The sequence below is a fragment of the Equus caballus genome, chromosome 2 (genome assembly GCF_041296265.1).
Source record: "Equus caballus isolate H_3958 breed thoroughbred chromosome 2, TB-T2T, whole genome shotgun sequence".
Classification (NCBI taxonomy): Eukaryota; Metazoa; Chordata; class Mammalia; order Perissodactyla; family Equidae; genus Equus; species Equus caballus.
The window spans coordinates 84,983,642-85,004,832 of NC_091685.1; the positions used below are offsets into that span (position 1 = coordinate 84,983,642).

At 34.2% G+C, this 21,191-nt stretch overlaps 1 protein-coding gene across 9 annotated transcripts in view; it reads right to left on the bottom strand.

Annotated features, from left to right (window-relative positions):
- Positions 1-6,916: 6,916 nt before the first annotated feature.
- The window catches only part of RBM46 (RNA binding motif protein 46), a 45,375-nt gene continuing 31,100 nt past the window's right edge, over positions 6,917-21,191 (bottom strand). For 2 of the 9 annotated variants that reach the window (XM_070257541.1, XM_070257548.1), the window contains exons 5-6: positions 14,893-14,952; positions 6,917-7,875 (exon numbers count right to left, since the gene is read on the bottom strand). In XM_070257541.1, the coding sequence (XP_070113642.1) occupies positions 14,897-14,952 (56 nt within the window). In that variant the 3' untranslated portion in view covers positions 6,917-7,875; positions 14,893-14,896. Of the gene's footprint in view, positions 8,976-14,892; positions 14,953-20,325; positions 20,400-21,191 lie in introns of all 9 variants that reach the window. The other 7 variants (XR_002806462.2, XR_011434823.1, XR_002806461.2 and 4 more) reach the window with 7 other exon arrangements.

Genomic DNA, 21,191 nt, shown 5'->3' on the forward strand with positions numbered 1-21,191 from the left:
ATTATCCAGAATTATTTATGTGACACCCAACATCATCGATCACTGTGTAGTACTTCAGTGACGGTACTGGGGAATTTAAAAGGCCACTCAAGTGGCATTGGCATAAGATAACTAAGCACCCAGTTCAAGAGTCAAAGATCTTTCAGGGGTTGACAGTTTGGTTTGCATTCCTCTCTCCAATGTTCTCTGAATGTTGCCTTTTACGCACTACCTATTGTTGAAGAACATTCTAAAGAGCCTTTTTGTAATGAGTACACAGTTTATACTCAAGAGCTGAAGTTCTTTACCTTAACATTTGTGCTATATAGGATTTCACACAATCCTGATGTCCATCTTATTTACTGAGGACTGGATATTGGCATGAACACTTATGGTTTTTGGTAATATCTCTTTCATCAGGCAATCTAGAAGCTTTGACCTATACTGGTGGGTCAGTACTGCCTAGTGATATCAGCTCCAAGAGAAGAGGGACAACGTACACTCCTCACTGTAAACCCAATGCTAATTACAAAAGAATAAGTAGGTACAAAATAAATATCTGCTGAATGAATCAATATAAAGGGTCTACATATTGAATACATGAGATCTTCAAATTAGGGGTGACAGGTGACCTGTAGCCTACCACTCCTATCTTCCCTGCAAATGGCTTCTATTGTTTATTTTGGAACGTCAGTAACATGGTATGAAAGGTGGTTGTGAAAAATGTTTAAATGTGGAGAGAGACTTAGCTTCTATAAACATTTTTTAAAACTTTATGTTGGTCTGAAATACCTTATCACCTACACCTATAACATATTGGGCAGCAGAACACCACAAAGTTTCCTAAGATTCTGGATACCAGACTAACCTCTGTGTTTGCACACATGACCCTGAACTTCCAGTTCCAGTAACGTCTGTCCATATGCTTCTTAAAATTTTCTGGCCACACTATATTTTATTTCTTTATATGCTTATCTCCTCTCCAGTATTGTGATTTCTCTCAGGTCTGGGATCATATTCATATGCATCTTTCTAGAACTCAACACATAGGATGTGTTCAATAAATGCCTGTTAATTGAATATAATTAATTCTCGCTTTTGGTTATTATACCTGGTGATCCTCTTTCCAGCTAGTCATGAGTTCTCTACATTACTGAAATAATGAAGCAACTGAGACTTTCATCGTGTTTTATCTGTCAGAACCCTGTTCGGCCTAAGAGCTTGGCACAGCCAGGAGATTACTTTGTAAGCTTGGCTCTTGGTATAATTCTCTTCAACCTTATGTAACAGGATGTCTTGACTAAGCTGGAGATAGGACTGAGATTCATTAGAAAATGAATTCAAGTATGGATATGAATCACCGGTTCACATAGGGGCTATTTCTTTCTTCATCTACAAAAGGCAGCATACATTATATTCTCTTATAATTTGGTTTTTCACTTACAATATATCCCAGAAATCACACCGTGTCAGTTCATAGAGTTTTTCTCATTCTTCAAAGTTGCATAATACTCCATTGTATGGATGTACCAGTTTATTCAACCAATTTCCCATGTATGAAAGTTAGGTTGTCATAGGGATGTAACGTACAGCATAGGGAATATAGTCAATAATATTGTAATAACTTTGTATGGTGACAGATGACAGCTAGACTTATCATGGTGACCATTTTGTAATGCATATAAATATCAAATCACTATGATGTACACCTAAAACTAATAGGATATTGTATGTTAATTATACTTCAATAAAAAATGTGGACTACTTTTATCTATTCATTTCACAGATAGGGTTGGCAGTTATGAGTGGTTCATAAGATTACAAGTTCAAGAATGCCCTCTGTTCTCAGAGTAGTAAAGTACAACTTCTTTAATGGATTTTCTTGTGAGTGATAGGGGTTGTATGCCCACTTTTCTTTTGTGGTTCTCATTTGTGTTACAGGATCCTGCATTTCCCCTTTTGCGTTTTTTTCCCTTCATAACCCAGAACCAAAAGGGAGTGTCCTGGTTCCTTTTGACCCTCATCTCCCAGAAGAGACTGCTTATATACACTAGGAAATTTTTTCAGTATTTTCAAAGTTGGGGTGGACCGCTAGCTCACCCTTAAGCCCTCTATACCCATTTTCCTTTCTACACATTTTTCCAGACCCCTCAGCTCATCCCTTGCTCTCCCCAAAGGTTTGTATCAAAAGCTCAAATAATAACTCTTATGGAAGAACAAAGGTTTGTATCAAGAGTTCAAATAACAACTCTTCTGGAAGAACAAAGCTGGAGGCATCAGATTTCCTGATTTCAAACTATATTATAAAGCTATAGTACTAAAACAGTATGGTATTGGCATAAAAACAGACACATAGATCAATGAAACAGAATAGACAGCCCAGAAATAAACCCACACATATCTAATCAATTAATTTACAACAAAGGAGCCAAGAATATACAATGGGGAAAAGACAGTCTTTTCAATAAATGGTGCTGAGAAAACTCAGCAGCCACATACAAAAGAATGAAACTAGACCACTATCTTGTACCATACACAAAGACTGACTCAAAACAGATTAAAGACTTGAATGTAAAACTTGAAAACATAAAACTCCTAGAAGAAAACATAGGCAGTAAGCTCCTTGACATTGGTTTTGGCCATGATTTTTTAGATTTGACAACAAAAGCAAAGGGAACAAAAGCAAAAATAAATAAGTGGGATGATATCAAACTAAAAAGCTTCTGCACAGCAAAGAAAGACAATCAACAAAATGAAAAGCAACCTACCAAATGGGAGAAATTACTTTCAAGTCAAATGTATGGAGCTAATATACAGAAGATATAAAGGACTCCTGTAACTCAATAGCATAAAAACAAGAAACCCGATTCAAAAATGGGCAGAGGACTTGAATAGACAGTTTTCCAAAGAAGACATACAGATGGCCAACACATATGTGAAAAGATGCTCAATATCATTAATCATTATGGAAGTGCAAATCAACACCACAATGAGATATCACCTCACACCTGTTAGAACAGCTATTATGAAAAAGACAAGGAACAACAAGTGTTGGTGAAGATGTGAAGAAAAGGGAATCCTTGTGCACTGCTGGTGGGAATGTAAATTGGTGCAGCCACTATGGAAAACAATATGGAGGTTACCCAAAAGATTAAAAATAGAACTACCATATGATCTAGCAATTCTACTTCTAGGTATTTATGTGAAGGAAATCAAAATACTAACTCGAAAAGATACACGGACCTACATGTGCACTGTAGCATTATTCACAGAACCCAAGACATAGAAGTAGATTAAGTGTCCATAATTGGCTGAAATGGATAAAGAAAATGTGGTGTATATATATACACACAGTGGACATATTATTCAGCCATAATAAAAGAAGGAAATCTTGCCATTTGGGACAACATAGATGGCCCTTGAAGGCATTATGCTAAGTGAAATAAGTCAAACAGAGAAAGACAAATACCATATGAACTCACTTATATGTGGAATCTAAACACAACCAAAAAAACCAAAAAACCCTGAAGTTATAGATACAGAAAACAGATTGGCGGTTGCCAGAGGTGGGAGGTGGAGGGTGGGCAAAAAGGGATCAAAAAAATACAAACTTTCAGCTATAAAATAAGTCAAGGGATATAATGGACAGCATGGTGACTATAGTTAATAACATTGTATTGTATATTTGAAAGTTACTATGAAAATAAATCTTAAAAGTTCTCATCACAAGAAAAAAAACTGTAACTACATGTGGTGATGGATGTTAACTAGATCCATTGTAGTGATGATTTCACAATATATACAAATATCAAATCATGTTGTATGCCTGAAGCTAGTGTGTTATATGTAAAATTTACCTCAAAAAAAAAACTCTTCTGGAATTTGATGTCCATATTTATTATTACTTACGGTAGTTTGCAAATTGTAGTATTCTCCAGTTATGGTGAAGGTGTGCATCATGTGTGGCTTTATTTGCTTTTGTTATTGTTTAGTTTCTAGAGGATGTGTAAAGAGATTTAGTTTTTGGTGACTTCCATTAACCTTAGCCAACTGATTTTAGGAACCCTGTTTGACGTGAGAGATTAAGGAATGGCATCATGGCACGAAGAGTCCTCTAGACTGTCATACACCATTTCCACCTGATAGACATGCTGGACATGTTCAACTTTATTTGGCAATCAAGTAACACCCAATTCATGAGGGTCAGTCACTATTAAGCCTAATCACTAGCTAGGAGCTGTTTCTCAAAAGAAGGCAAATTATTTGCCTAAGAGAAGATGGCTTTGTTCCAAATCTTAGAGGTCTTCACCGTGTTTTTCCTATCAGAGATTATACATGCTTTGCACACATCACTAGTGACACATTTCAAATACATTGGACCCACTGAGTCAAAACTGGTGAAGTGCACAGCTGCTGCATAGTTGCATTTACAACTTTGGCTTATTTTGTCCTGGATCCCTCTTAAAAGCCATGAACTTCTTGTCACTGAGTACATCGATCAGCTTTAAGTTTTTCTAATGTGTTTCAGATCAGATTACAGTTCACTGGGGATGTTCATTTTGTTTCTGAGAACAATTATGTCTTTTTACTTGAAAAAAATTTAGATAAACTTATCATTGCACTGTGTCTGAAGTAAAGGGAATTTTTAAAGTGTGATCTGTTTTCCTCGTAATCACTTAGTGTTTTAGTTTTGTTTGCAAACATAAAAACATACAAATATTTCTCCCTCCCTACTCAAAATACAGCATAGTGTATTACACACATACTTCTGACTCTTGCTCTTTTTCACTTATCTCTTTCTATATTAGGAATAAAGAGTGCTCTTAATTCTCTTTTGTACTTCTTAGTATGCACCAACAAATGTATTATTTTAATCAGTCCCCCAATGATGGGTATTAGGGTTACAAACCACGTTTCAAGGAATGCCTTTTACATATAGCATTTCACACACACATGCAAGTATATCCCAGGAAAAGGACTCCTGGGTCAAAAGATTTAAGTATTTGTAATTTTGGACAATAGCTAACAAATTGCTCTCTACATGACTTATACCGATTTATAATCCTGGCAATGTATAAGAATGCTCATTTCCTTAAAGGCTTAACAAGAGTTTATCAAACTTTGTATTTCTGCAAAACTGAACCTTTAATTTTCATTCCTCTTATTATGAGATAAAGCATCCTTTTATACATTTAAGGGTTATCTGTCATCTGCCTATTCATATTTTATCCATTTTCTCTTAAGAGGATGGTCTTTTTCTTATTATTATCTAGAAATATTAGAGAGATTAGTCCTTTGTGAAATGATGTGCAATTATTGTTCAAGTTTATCATTTGTCTTTTGACATAACCACACAGGCTTTTCTTTTCAAATTGAACTTATCAACCTCTTCCATTATGGCTTCTAGATTTTGAGTCATAGTCAGAGAAATCTTTCCAACTCTAACAGTGTAAAAGAAAAACTATAGACGAGAGATAAGGTTAAACTTTCTGCCTAACCTTTCTAATCTTTCTGCTTATGAGGAATTTTATACAAGATGGATCATCACTACATAATAGGACATACTTTACATCTCAGCCATAGCCCCTTGCACAAACTTGCACAAAGAATTTGATAAAGGGCTGTGTTTAAAATTGTTTCCCAGCCCAATGAGCAATATCAAAGAGCTAAGAGACTTTTCAGTACTAGCTTGTGATGAACTGACTAGGAAAGCCCTCATATGATTCAAAGGCCTTATATAGCCTATCCTGTAAGAATTAAAGCAGCAAATAATTAGTAGCCTCCTTATCCTCAGTTGTGTTTTCCGAAGTTTCAGTTACCATGGACAACTGAGGCCAGAAGCAGACGATCCTTCTTCTGACATATTATCAGGAGGTCAATAGTAGGTTAACGCTACATCACAATGCCTAAGTCATTCAATTCACTTCATCCTATCATGTAGGCATTTTATCATCTCACATCATCACAAGAAGAGTGAGTACGGTACAGTAAGATGTTTTGAGGTCACATTCAAGTAACTTCTATTATACTATGTTGTAATTGTTCTATTATTAGTTACTGTTAATATCTTACTCTGCCTAATTTATAAATTAAACTTTGCCACAGGTGTGTATGTATACAAAAAAAAATCTGAGATATATAGAGTTCCATACTATCTGCGATTTCAGGCATCCCCTGGGGTCTTAGAATGTATCCCCCACGGATAAGTGGGGACTACTGTATATGTTTGCTGAAGGAATGATTTGAATTTGTGAGTCATGGTAACTAAACTGCAAAATCTATATAGTTTACATAGTTATGTCAGGGGGAAAAAAATAATGCTGGTCAAGTAAAGCATACTATGCTCATTTAAATTAGAAAATCCTAAGGCAGTAAAGCAGAAAGTTAAGTATTGCATATGGTTATATGGAATGAACCTTCAATAGAGGATGAAAAAAATCTAATTTACTCTCCATACAACTTCTGCTAGAAACTTAAGTGAGTAGGAGAAATATTTGTAACAATTTCATATTCTATGCATGCAAACCCTATGTCCCATTTAGCAATACAATGAGTTGATCAACAAAGTTAACATCTGCTACCTAAGAGCAGCAAGACTTTTGTCTCCATCAACTATGTAAACCATCATTAGAAATTCACTACAACGTACACTACTAAACTAACAGTCAAAATGACCTGGATTCATTAATTGTTCCTAAGTAAAAGGGGGAAACTCCACTGGGTTCATTAACAAAATATTTCTATTGGCCCCTGGAAAGGATTTTTGTTACTCTTTCACAAAACAACAATTTCTGTCTGCAATATCCTCTGTTTTGGTCCCATGAAGACACTGAGCCTATGACTATATACTGAGTAAGGGAAATTGTCCTCAAGAAAAGGTCAAGGTGATTGTGAGAGCTAATTTTTTGTACACGCTAATAAGTAAAAATAAAACATATGCATATTAGAAGCATCACATATTTAATGTCAAAGAATTTCAATTCAAGTACAAAAATTAAACAACACATGATTTCAACATTAAAAAACCATAACACATTACTCAACTATACAGTGAATATCAAAAACACAAATTCAGCATAACTGTATAAACTTTAAATACATCAACAGCAAAATTATAATTTCTATAACAAATAATTAACTAATATATTTATAGTTATTTTCAAGGACCACAATGGTAGATTGCTTTTTCTTTAGTAATGCATAAGATCTGCATCTTAATCTTTTTGCCCTTCATTTCTTTCTACATAATAGTTAGATGCTTCTAGTTATATAATTGCTCTAATCTCTAATACAGATAGTGATCCTTGGTAAACAAATCTAGTGTAACCATTGTCTGCAAGTACTTTAATATTTGTGAAATGCTATTTAGCAAAGTTATTATGCAAAAATTTAACATAAACTACTGGGTTCTATTGCTCACTCAGGAATTAGAAGTATTTAAAATTCCAAAAGTTTAAAAAGAATAGTAGTTTGTTATACCTTTATCAAGAGAAACCACTGAGTAATTTTTTAAACTTAGCATTTTTACAAGTTCCATAACTGTAGGTTATTCTGAATTGTGGCTGCTTACTATGTTGAAATAAATACATATCTATCATTTTAAAACCAAATGTGCAAACCCGATTCCAAAATAAAACAGTATTTTAATCTGCATGCTTACAAAGAAACTTTCATACTCCTGTTTACAATATTTTCTTCAGAAGAATGAGGCCTGATTGGAGATATATAATCGCTGTCCAACATGGCTGCCATTAGCAAGTGATATTGCTGGTGACAAGGAATAGCTTGGATAAGAATAAGGCCTTGAAGTATAAGGAAGCACGCTGGGAGTCCCAGAAGAGAGGGTAGCACTAACGGGGGAAAGACTATTTATTGAGCTGCGACGGAAATTGTAGTCTGTAAATAAATACATGAACAATTATGCTGCACATCTTTATGGATACAAATTTAATTCAAAAAGACAAAGCATTAAAACTATAATCACAGTTTAACATAATGTTCTAACATTCAAAATCCTGATAATACCATATTGCTGGTAAAAAGATTGTTTCAGCATTCACTGCATTGGAAATCCTGATAGTTTTATCAGTCAGTAATATGTTTCTTTCAATGACACAATGCTTCAGAGATTTTATTAGAATGCATTCTTTGGATATCTACTTCTTGGGTACCTATTAATTGTTTTGTGTCTTCTTTTGATCACAAGGAAAGAGAACCTCTGATTTCTCTTGCTTCACAATGAAGCTTCTTCTAAATTTGTTTCTGATGTTAAGGGGTAATCCATGAAGAAAAAATAAAAAACAGTGAATTCATATTTGCTTCTTTTTTTGAAACTATTAGTCATCAAACCAGCAGATGTTATCAAACCAGTCCAGGTTTGATGCAAACCTAACTGTTTGGACTGCAAAACTAACGGTCCAATATTTCATTATTTAAATACGAATACAAACATTTATACAACTCAACACACCAACTTAACATTAGAGTCCTAGTGGTACCATAAAACAGTAAAATGAATCATCTTTATAAAATAAACTTCAAGAAACCATTATCAACTTAGAGTTTAGAAAAATCCCAAATTAAACCAAATTATTTTTTAAACCACTTATATCTGAACTATTACTGTTCCACAATAAACATTCATCTTATGCACCAATAATTTCTTGCTTTGTTAATTATGTTTATAGATGTGTGTGAATATTAAAGACCAAATTTGTAAATCCTGTACTTTCCAAAAACTCAACTATGTTCTTTAGGGTAGAATAAGCCAAGCGTGTAACAATGACTATAAAATGATTATTTATAAAAGTTCGGGTGTTTCTAGGAATGGAAGAAAAGGAATTAGGTCATCTAATGTACAGGTAAGGTTTTTTCATTTTTCTGGTACTATAAATGAAGCCTAAACATGAGCATTAACTTAATGTTGTCATGGGACTTAATATTTAGCCAACGGGAATGAGATCAACTGCAGAATAAGCTCAAGCATCAGAAAGGACCTAGTTAAGGAAAAAAAATGGAAAACAGAAAAATCAGTTAAATATAGGTTTAATTTCTAGCATTGTAAAACTCTAATGAGAATAATTTTATAACCTTTTTATTTTTATTAATGGTACCATAAGATCAATAAAAGCAGTCAATTCCAAAAAGACATAAATACATTTTAAAGCATCTAGTTCAAAATATTTTCAGTATTTTGAAATTGGATAAGGAATTACTTTGATACCGTTTGCTTTTCTAATATCCCGGGTAGAATAACTCCAAGTATCATAGAACTTTTTTTTTTCTCTTAAAGGATCCACTTTGCCTGAAGGGTTATGGTAGTGAATATAAATAGAAACTTTAGTGCTCCTATAATTCAAATAATTGCTTAAAAGTTTTGATTCTCTCCTCCTAAAAATTATTACACAAATACAGTCAATTCCTTAGTAGCCATGTATCTATGATACAACTAGCTCTTTCAGATTTTACCAATGTGGTCAGAAACAACACGATTTAGAAGAGCAGACGTTTAAACAGTTAACTCCTGTAGGTGCGGAACTGTAGTTTTCAGAGAAATCACTCTCACTTTGGGTTTATATCCATTCAAAGGCTAATGCAGCCTACTCATGAAATGTGGACAGAGTAGATTTCTTCAGGGGAAGATTTCACAAAGAAGATAGCCAGACAATTGGCTACTGGCATAGTGCTTAGGTCTAAAAACTTTGCATTTCCGATAGTTCCCTACTGCAAACGCTTAATTTAGAAATATAATAAACTGATGTAGTCTCACATTTTTAAAGAGACTAAATTAAAATACAAAATTAAAAGCTGACTTTGATGACTTTTTCATACAAGATAAATCAAGAGAAAAAAATTTCCCTCGAATACTACAAAGATTAGAAATGAGAAGCTTCAGATGTTTATAAGATTTTACAAGCATTTCAAAATTAAATTTTGTTACACTCCAAGAATCTAAATATATTCAGAAAAGCATCTGGGTGATTAGAAAATTCAATATAATAACTAGTTGGATAAACCTAGATCAATCTGTTTTCCTTAGATCTAACATACAATTTATATATCATAGAAAACAATCAGAAAACATCACTGATTTTTATGAAGTTAACAAATCAATAAATTAGTTAAAATTCCTAGCCTATACTTACTTGCCCACCCTGGTTTTTCTTCTCAATGAACACCCTTAGCTCTTCAATTCTAATGTTTCTGCCTCAGACTGGGATATGGACTCCCCTTTCCCCTTCTCAAGGCAATGATACAGAGCCAATTTCAGAGTTTAAGTTTTACACTGAGAATTATTCAACTGTATTAACATCTTTTAAATTGAGGTACAATTTACACACAATAAAATGCATACATCCTTTGTGTTCATTTCAATGAGTTTTGATAATTGTACAAATCCATGTAACCAACACCCAAAACAAGATATAAAACATAGCCATCAATCCAGAAGTTCACTGTGTTCCTTTCCAGGCAACAGCCCTTTTGTTGGAGGCAACTACTCTCTGATTTCTATCACTACAGCTTAGTTTTGCCTACTTTTGGACTTCTTATAAAATGTATTTTTTAAAGTATTTACGTCTACCTTCTTTCTGTCAATATAATTTCTAAGATTCATTCATGTTGTGTATATCAGTTTGTTCCTTTTTATTGTTTAGTAAGCCATTATATGAATATACACAATTTCTTTATCCATTCACCTGTTGATAGATATTTGGGTTGTTTCTAAATTTTGACTATTATGAAAAAGCCATTAGGAAAATTCTTATATAAAGTCTTTTTGTGGATACAGGTTTTCATTTCTTTTGGGTAAATAACTAGGAGTGGCATTGCTGGGTCGTAGGCAGACAGATACTGCTGGACAATGCTCCAATATGACCATTTTACACTCACTCCAGTAAAATACGAGAGCTCCAGTTGCTCCACATCCTCACCAACATTTGGTATTGCTAGTGTTTTTAATCATAGCTATTTCAGCGATCTGAAATGGTATCCCATTTGCGTTTTAATTTGGACTTCCCTTATGACTAATAACGTGTTTAGTGCCCATTTGAACATCTTTAGTAAAGTATCCATTCAAGCCTTTTGCCTCATTTTTATCGGTTTCACCTTTTTATCACTGATATTAATAAAGTTTTGAGTAATCAAATTCAAAAATCATAAACCAGGAACAAGTTGAGTCCTCAGAAGTCTCTAATTCAAACCACCTCTCATTGAAGAATTACACAGACAAAAGATGGTTGATTAGTGACTGTTTCATATTCCCACAGTTAAAGAGAGAAAGAACAAGTTAAAAATTAGGCTTCCTAATTCCTAGGGAAGTATTACTTCTGCTTGATCCAGCTTTTTCACTCTTGCTATCTTCTTCTCAACAGTGGGTTGAGAGAAAGTGCCTGAAGAGGCTGCTGTGAGCAGGGTGACAGAAATCAAACAGATGGTGCTCTAAGCCCCCCGGCTTCTGCCTGCACCTACCACCCCCACACTTCCCTTTTCAACCACACGGCTCTGCATGCCCTTGTTTTATATGTTAAACTTTTATGTAATATTTCATTTGAAGAAAAGGCCCTTTTTCAAAAAAGCAAAAACTGTGAAAATAACTTGCTCTAATAAATTATTAGAGACAGCATCTTGATCAAATCCTCTACAATTTCACATTCATATCCTGAATGAATACAAACATTTCATTGAATAACTTTGATCTATATAAAGACTAGCAAACAGGCTTAACCTTAAGTGCCAATTCTAATCAAGCAGTAATGGCTACAAGGACCCTGGATTCTAAAGGGTTCTGAAGCTGTGTCTTACTCATGACTAAGCAGAAAAGTGAGTGAGTTAATCACTGTTGCACCACATCTGACCGGGAGCAAGTGCAGAAACTGGTAGCATCTTCACCACCTGCTTGTCAGTCCTGCTTCTGGAGTGATTATAATTTGGTTACTACCTTTCTCTGTCCAACACAAGAGATGAATGCCACCAATATGTTTCTCTGTGAAAATCTAAGCAATGGGTATATATTGATTTACTCTATTTGTGTCTCGTTCTTTTTGTTTCTAATTCTCTTACACATCTTGGCCAAACAACACAGATTCTCTAGCAGCTTTTCTGCTTCACGCAAAGAGGAAGGAAGCACTTAATAGAGACTTTGAAGTGAGTTCAGTGAAAGTGTTTCTCATATTAACTTTGGCTATCTTTTTTGTTGTCTGTTTCTGACCAGACACTCTTTAAATGAATTTTCCAAAAGTACATTACTCATAATTGGTTTTTTCTTCTTTAGCTATGTGAGTTCTATCTTCACATTCATCCTCCAGTTGTTTTTTGTTTTGTGTTTTTTTTGATGAGGAAAATTCTCCCTGAGCTAACATCTGTTGTCAATCTTCCTCTTTTTGCTTGAGAAGGATTCACCCTGAGCTAATATCTGTGCCAAACTTCCTCTATTTTGTACGTGGGTCACCACCAGAGCATGGTCACCGACAAGCAGTGCAGGTCTCAACCCGGGACCTGAACCTGGACAGCCAAAGTGCAGCTTGCCGAAGTTAACCACTAGGCCACAGGGCTGGTCCCTCCACCCTCTTTTTAGTGCACCTTTTTAAGTGTACAATTCAGTGGGTTTTAGTATATTCACAAAGCCTGTGCAACCAACACTCCTATCCAGAATATTTTTATCACTCTAAACAGAAACCCTGTACCTAATAGCAGTCACTCTCCATTTCTTCTCCCCCCAGCCCCAGCAACCGCTAATTTTTCTTTTGTTTTTAATTAAATTATTTAATTTACAATATGTTTTCACATATAATTTTTAAGGAGTGATTTGGGTTTAAATTCTTACTATGAAATTTTGATAGTGTATAACAATTATCATAAACACATAATCTGTCAGATATCTGTACTTTCATTTTTAAGAAACTCCAGCTATTTATTCTAAATTATCTAAAGATTATAATTTAAACCTTCAAAAACAAGAGTTTGAAATTCTAGAAAATGCAAACTAACCTATAGTGACTGCAATGAGATCAGTGGTTGCCTGGAAAAGAGGGTAGGAGGAATGAATTACATTAGGAGTGATGGAAATGTTTGTTTTCTTGACTGTGGTGTCATTTCACAGATGTATACATAAACCAAAACGGACCAAAGTGTATACTTTAAATATGTGCATTTATTGTACTCCAATTATACTTCAATAAAGTCATAAACAACACCCAAGTGTTTCTTCGGGTTAGTTTCAGTGTTTCCCAAACTACGTCTCATACAATTCAAGTACCTCAAAATAAGAATCCCTCAGCTGCAAAAATCTTAGGAAAAATTTAGGAAAGATGGGTTTAACAGTTAAACAGGTAAGCTACTACAATTATTCAATATGTCAAAGGCATTAGGATTTTCCAAAGGGAGTATATAGTACACTTTTCCCCAAACTGGTTTGACCTTAGCAGCAGTTACTTCCCTGAACAACCCTGAAAATCAGTTTGGGAAGAACTTTCAATGGGGATAATACGTAAAATAAGAAAACATTAAAAACAAAACAGAACAAGTTTTGAAGTATGTTAAACACAACGATTACAAACTCAAATCCCTTCAGAAGCCAAGATGAAACAAAGGAAAAAAGAACTCCAAGAGGACCAAACGTAAAACAATAGGCGTCTAGCTATTTGGACTGAAAGTCAGCCTAGTTGCTTTCCTTTGAAAAAACTGAGGAGTCCAAACGAACCATATCTAGAGCTTCCAGTTTGCTACCTTTGTATTGAGATTAATTATGCCAAATTCCTTTAAATGCTAGTTTCTAAACCATTCGGAAAGAGAGTAATAGAACAGCAGCCTATAAAGGGGAATATTATTATCTAAGCTGTAACAATCTAGGCTTCAGGATAGCTCAAAAATTGTAGCTCACTAGAAAAACTATCCGGGTAAAAGTGAATAGAAAATAAAAGGCTTAGAAAAGATATCAACTCTTTTCGAGTTTCATTTCTATCAGTAAAATTAGTCCTTATAATTCAAAATCTGAACTTTAAAAACTTGTAGGAAAAGGTAGTTCTAAGAATAGCATCATGTATTTGAATATTTATGCTAAGATTAAGATCTATAAAAATAAAGTTATGTCTCAAGCATAATAAATGTGTTTGTGTCTGAAGTATGAGTTATATTAATGACAGCTAATATTTATCGAGCACTTACTAAGTGCCAAAAATAACTATACAAGATCAGAACTATTTAATCCTTATAACAGCCCTACAAGATAAGTACTATTATTTTCCTTTTTAACAATGAGGAAATTGAGGCACAGAAAGGTGAAGAGACTGATTCAAGAACACAGAACTAGTACACGGATCATTATCCAGGGAACTACAACACTCCATTTGCCTCTACGTGTAAAAAGGAGTTTAGAGAGTAATAATCTTCACTCAAAATATAAACTACCTTTAACTTCCTACTAAAACTTATCCTTCTCACTACTATGTTGGAAAAACAGTAAATCCTAACACACGTAACTTTTATTCTAAATTGTATCAATAATAATTTTGGTTTATAAGATTGAAAAAAAAATCCGTGTTCTATTTTCAGATAAATCTGAGAAATGATGGATGATCTACATATAACATACTCCAACTACATCTACTTTAAAACACTGTTTACCATCTTGGTAGTTCACAATGTACACTAGCATATGAAAAGTTTTGAGAAGACTCACAATGTACACTAGCATATGAAAAGTTTTGAGAAGACCTGAAATAAGGAAATCAGTTTAACTTTTTAAAACTGCTTAATGAGTCTATAATTAATAAAGTTGTAATAATCAAAATACTTTGCAAGGTTTCATTGGACAATTTTAGATATTGCTTTTTACAACTCTAAGAATAGTAATCTATAACTAGCTTCTTGAAAACTAAACGTATTACTTAATATTCCTAAGAGACTTTTTCTTACCTGCTTATTTTCTCCAAATTCTTCTACATAGGTCCAGGCTGAAGAGATTGTGTTCCCTGTCTGTAAGCAGTGAAGACAGAAAAGAATTGAGTCTTTAGATTAATGTTATCCCTATCTTGGAAGTGCATGGAATCCTTGATAACTTTAGTGAAAAACCTTTTGATCAATAAATAGGAAAACAAATTTAGAGAGAAAGAAACAAGTGACAAATAGTTATCATTTCTGAATTTCTGCAAAGATGAACAAAGAGAAAAGTATTTTGATATTTTATTGAAAATAACGAGTTAATACATTATCAGGAAAAAAACCATACCTTCTATACAAATTAATTTCTTATTAGTTGGGTTTTTTCTTAGAAGTACTACTCTACTAATAAAGAATTTTTAAAACAAACGAGATTGCCCAATTTTTGATAAGTGGATAGCCAAAGAATCTAAGTGAATTTGAAAAATATCAATATCTTTTCCTCCTGTCTTAAAAAGAGATAGATGGCCAAAATAATACTAAGCTTAAAAAACATTTTGATTATTAACACCTAAACTTCATCTACTTGAAGCCTAATTTAACCATATGTAGTACAACTTTGGATATCCATCCGTTTTTGTGGATATCTCTTTATATACCTTAAAGCTTGCTGGTAGGGATGTATACTCAACTCTATGCTAAGAAACTGTGCATAAAAGTATGACCAAAATGAAAAATGTTTGATCTACATGAAAGTAGAGATTTTTAAATAGGCGTCTTAAAGATTATATAACTCAATAAAAAAAGAAAAAAACAGTGACAACATTTTCTAATTTTTGCATGATGAAATAGCTAACTTTAATCAACCCTCCTGGTGAGAACTAGAAAAGGTAGATAATTATTCAAAGCAAAAATATATATCTGAAAGCACTGAGAATGACCAAGATAGTGAAGAATTACTGGACCATGATCTTCGACAAGAAGGAAATCCAAAGAGGTGTGCATATCTTTTGGAGGTGCATTTCCCCTAGAAAGACTGGCCAATTCTGAAGAGAGATCTGAGAGGCAAGGAAGATAACAAGAGACAGACCAATTTCAGAGGATAGGACAAAAACTGGAGCTAAGGAGATACTGATGAGGCATGCCTGAATGAAACCTTGAGTAAAACTGAACTAGAAGTAGACCAACTTTAATGGAGACTAAACAACTTCAAACCTTCTCAATCCCTGCCTGGATTAAGGCACTCTGGGATTGCCAGTCCCTTGGCCACCTTTCTGAAGCAAAAATAAATCCTCTCTGAATAAAGATAACAGCATGCTAGCTTTCAAATTATCTCTACAATTTTTCATACACAATATCAGGCATTCAATAAAAAATAAGCAAGTCATACAAAGAGATAAAACAATGTGACCTAAAGCCAAGAGAAGCAACAGTCAACAGTAACAGATCTACGTGAAATTTAGATAAAACTTTCAGAACTGTATATTAACATAACTATGCTTAATCTACTCAAGCAAATAAAAGATTGAAACTTCTGGAGGAAAAATGAAAATCATAAAAAGGAAATATAATTCTAGAACTGAGAAGTAAATCCAAATTAATGGTTTTATCAGCATGTTAGACAGATAGAAAAAGAATTCATGAACCAAAAGATAGGTCTGAAGAAAATATGCAGACTGACCATACAAAAGAATGGAAAATACAGAAAGAATAGATATATGGGACACACTACAGAGGTCTAACACATGTGTAATTGAAGTACCATACAAAAAGGAGAGAGAAAATAACAAAAGCAATACTTGAGAACAGAATAACTTAGAACTTTCTAAAACAAGTGAAAAGCATTGATCCATAGATTTTAGAAGTGATGAGGGGCCAGGCCAGTGGCACAGCAGTTAAGTTCGCACATTCCACTTTGACGGCCCAGGGTTCGCCAGTTTGGATCCCGGGTGCGGACATGGCACTGCTTGGCAAGTCATGCTGTGGTAGGCATCCCACATATAAACTAGAGGAAGATGGGCACGGATGTTACCTCAGAGCCAGTCTTCCTCAACAAAAAGAGGAGGATTGGCAGCAGATGTTAGCTCAGGGCTAATCTTCCTCAAAAAAAAAAAAGGAAGTGGGGGAAGTCTCAATTAAGATAAAAACTAAGAAAACTACACATAAGTCCATTATAGTAACACTTCTGAAAATCGCAAATAAAAAAATATTAAAAGTAGCCAGAAGGGAAAAAAAAGGTTTAGGTTCAAAGGAGTAATGAGTAAATTACAGTTGACTTCTCACCAGAAACAACGGAATCCAAAAGACAGCGAGTAGAATTATAACTCCAAAGGGCTAAAGGAAAATAACTGCTGATCTAGTAAAAACACCCTTTCAAAAGGCAAGTGAATTAAAAACATATTCAGTCAAACAAAACTGAGGGAATTTGTCACAAGCATATCCACACCAAAGGAAACACAAATGAATGTTCTTTGGGTAGAATAAAGAAACAATTATAGTAGAAGCTTGGAGATGTACGAGGAAATGAAGAGCAAAGGAAATGATAAATATGTAAATGCTAAATGAATACAAATGTATATTAACCAAAAACTATCATAATTAGGTATGCAGGGGTTAAAATACATAGGTTTAAAACATACGGAAATACCAAGACACTATACAAATTACAAGAAGAAAGAAAGACGTTAAAGTGTACCGAGGTCCTTCGTTGTCTGGAACGTGACAAAAGCACTAAGAAATATTAGACTTCAGTAAGTTAAGAATGCACGTTGGAGTCCTCAGGGTAATCAGTGAAAGAACAGTAAAGACTCTATGACTAATACAGTTAAAAGGAGAAGAGAAAAAAAGGGCAAAAAACATTATCGAGGGCCAGCCCTGTGGCCTAGTAGTCAAGTTCAGCATGCTCCGCTTCAGTAGCCCAGGTTCAGTTCCTGGGTGTGGGCCTACACCACTCATTGGCAGGCATGCTGAGGCAGTGACCCACATACAAAATAGAGGAAGCTTGGCACAGATGTTAGCTCAGGGCAAACCTTCCTCAGAAAACAAACAACAACAACAAAATTATCTAAAGAAGGTGAGAAAAGGGAAATAAAACAAGGAATAGAAAGCTAATGGCAGGATGAAAGACTTAATTCCAAGCATATCAGTAAGTACATTTTTAAATGCAAGCTGATCAAACAATCAAAGGATAGACTTTCAACAAAAACAAACAGCAAAAACAACAACAAAATTTAGCTATATATTGAGCTCATCTTAAGGCTAAGATACAGGAAAAATAAAAGGTAAAAAAAATGGAAAAAATATATAACAGGCAAACTTTAGCCACAAGAAAGTATATAAGTCTATGTTAATATCAGAGGAAGTCCACGTTAAGGCAAGAAAGCATGATAGAGAAGGATAATGATAAAAGGTACACTTCATCAGAAAAGTATAACAATTCTAGATTTCTAGGCACCTAATACAGAACCTCAAAATATATGTAAAAGCAAAAAGTGACAGAACCAAAAGGAGGAAAAGATAAATCTAAAATCATGGTGGGTGATTTTCATAACCCTCTCAGTAAGTAACAGAATACGCAGACCAAAAATCATGAAAGGTAAAGAAATTTAAATATGATTAACAAACTTGACCTAATTGAGATATATGAGTTGAATTGTGTGCCCCAAAAAGATATGTTGAAATCCTAACCCCTAGTACCTCAGAATGTGACCTTATTTGGAAAGAGCATCATTGTAAATGAAATTAGTTAAGATGAGCTCATACTGGAGTAGGGAGGACCCTTAATCTAATCTGATTGGTTTCCTTAAAAGAGTAGAATACAGAATACAGAGAGAATACCATGTTAAAACACAGATACACACAGGGAGAAGATGACCATATTACAAGACAGGCAGAGATAGGAATAATGTATCTACAAGCCAATGAACTCAAGGATTGCTTGGCAAACACTAAAAGCTAAAGGAGGCAAGGAAATTCTCCCCTACCAGCCTCAGAGGGAACATGGCCCTGTCAATACCTTGATTTCTGATTTCTAGTGTCCAGAACTGTGGAAGAAGAAATTTCTGTTGCTTAAAACACCCAGATTGCAGTACTTGGCCACAGCAACCCTAGCAAACTAATAAACTACAATTAACAACTGCAAACACATTCTTTTTAAGCAGGCATGAAATATTTCCTTTAAGCGGTCATTAAAAAAACAAAAGACATGTGGCCGGCCCTGAGGCCAAGTGGTTAAGTTTGCACACTCGGCTTTATTGGCCCAGGGTTCACTGGGTTGGATCCTGGGCACAGCACGGACCTACATGCTGCTCATCAAGCCATGCTGTGGCAGCATCCCACATAGAGGAACTAGAATGACTTGCAACTAGGATACACAAGCCTGTACTGGGGCTTTGGAGAGAAAAAAAATAAAAGATGATTGACAACAGATGTTAGCTCAGGGCCAATCTTCCTCACCCCCCCCCCAAAAAAAAAGGAGAAGCAGAAGAAAATTTGCCTGTTAACAAAACAAAAACAAAAAATAAATGACTGAAATGATACATAATATCCTTTCTGATCATAGTAAAATAAAAAACAAAAATATAACTACAAAAATCTCCATGTGTTTAGAAATTTATACTCATAGTCAAGAAGAAATCAAAACAGAACATATTTTGAAATAAATGATAAAATACATCAGGGGCCTGCCTGGTGGCATAGCAGTTAAGTTCACATGCTCAGCCGGGGTTCACTGGTTCAGATCCCGGGTGCAGACCTACACACCACTTATCAAGCCATGCTGTGGCAGGCATCCCACATATAAAATAGGGGAAGGTGGGCATGGATGTTAGCTCAGGGCCAATCTTTCTCAGCAAAAAGAGGACTGCAAAGGATGTTAGCACAGGGCTAATCTTCCTCAAAAATAAAAAAATAAATAAATAAATAAGATACATCAAAATGTATGTGTTAGCTATAACTAAACTTAAAAGGAAAATTGGTAGCCTGAAAATGCACATACTGTACTAAAAGAAAGGGTGAAAACTTTAAACTAAGATGGCTTCTTAAATGATAGTCCACATACTCAAAAAATATATAACACCAATCCTATACAAAGACTTCCATAGTACAGTAAAACAAAAAACTTCCCAATTGTTCTTATGAGGAAAAGTATGGACCAATTTCAGATGTAAAAATCCTAAAGAAAATATCAAAAACAAATTTAGCAATACATAAAAAGAATAATGTACCATGACCAAATTGGGTTTATTTCAGAAAAACAAGGTTGATGTCACATTCAAACATCAATCAGGGCAATCTACCCTATTAAAAAAAAAAATAAAAATGATATAATTATCTAAATAGATGCACAAAAGCATTTGATAAAACTCATCACATACTCATGATAAAAGCTCTTAGCAAACTAAGAATAGAAGGGAATATCCTTAATGTGATAATGGGGCTCTATAATAAAAGCTACAACAAACATCATACCTTAATGGAGAAATATTGAAAGTTTACAAGGATGCCTTCTATCATCATTTGTATTCAACGCTGGACAAGCGGTTCTAGCCAGTGCGATAAGGCAAGAAAAAAAAGAAAAGTATAAGGATAGAAAGGAAGAAAAAAGTTCATCATTTGCAGTTGACACGACTGTGTATGTAGAAAATTTAAAATAGAGTCAAACCATTAGAATCAAATAAGTAGTTTTATTCAATATACTAAAAAATCATATTTATATAAACGAACAATTAGAAATTAGAATTAAAAGGTACCTTTTACAATGGCATTGAAAAACACTAAATACCTACAAATAAATCTAATGAAAGTTGGAAGAGATATTTACACAGTAAACTACTGAATGTTTAGGGAAATTAAAGAAAGCCTAAATAAACAGAGAGATCTATAATGTTCATGGATCAGAAGGCTCAATACTATAAATATGCCACTTCTTAGCAAACTGATCTACAGGTTCAATTCAATTCCAATCAAATTCCCAGTAGGATATTTTTTGGTATAAATGTACAATCTGACCCTAAAATTCATATGGAAATATAAGGGTTGAGAAGAGCCAAGATAACTGTGAAAAAGAAAAAAAGTGGAGATATTTTCTACCAAATATTAAGACTTTTCATAAAGTTATATAATGAAGACAATGTAATAAAATAGATCAATGGAATAGAAAGAGAACCCAGAATAAGGTATGTACATATGTAGATAGGTGTGCATGTATGCACACACACACACACACATATATATATATATATATACTTGATTTATGCTAAAAGTGGCACTGTAGAGCCACGGGAAAAGGGTAGTCTTTTCAATAAATGGTGCTGGGTAAATGATTATCTATATTT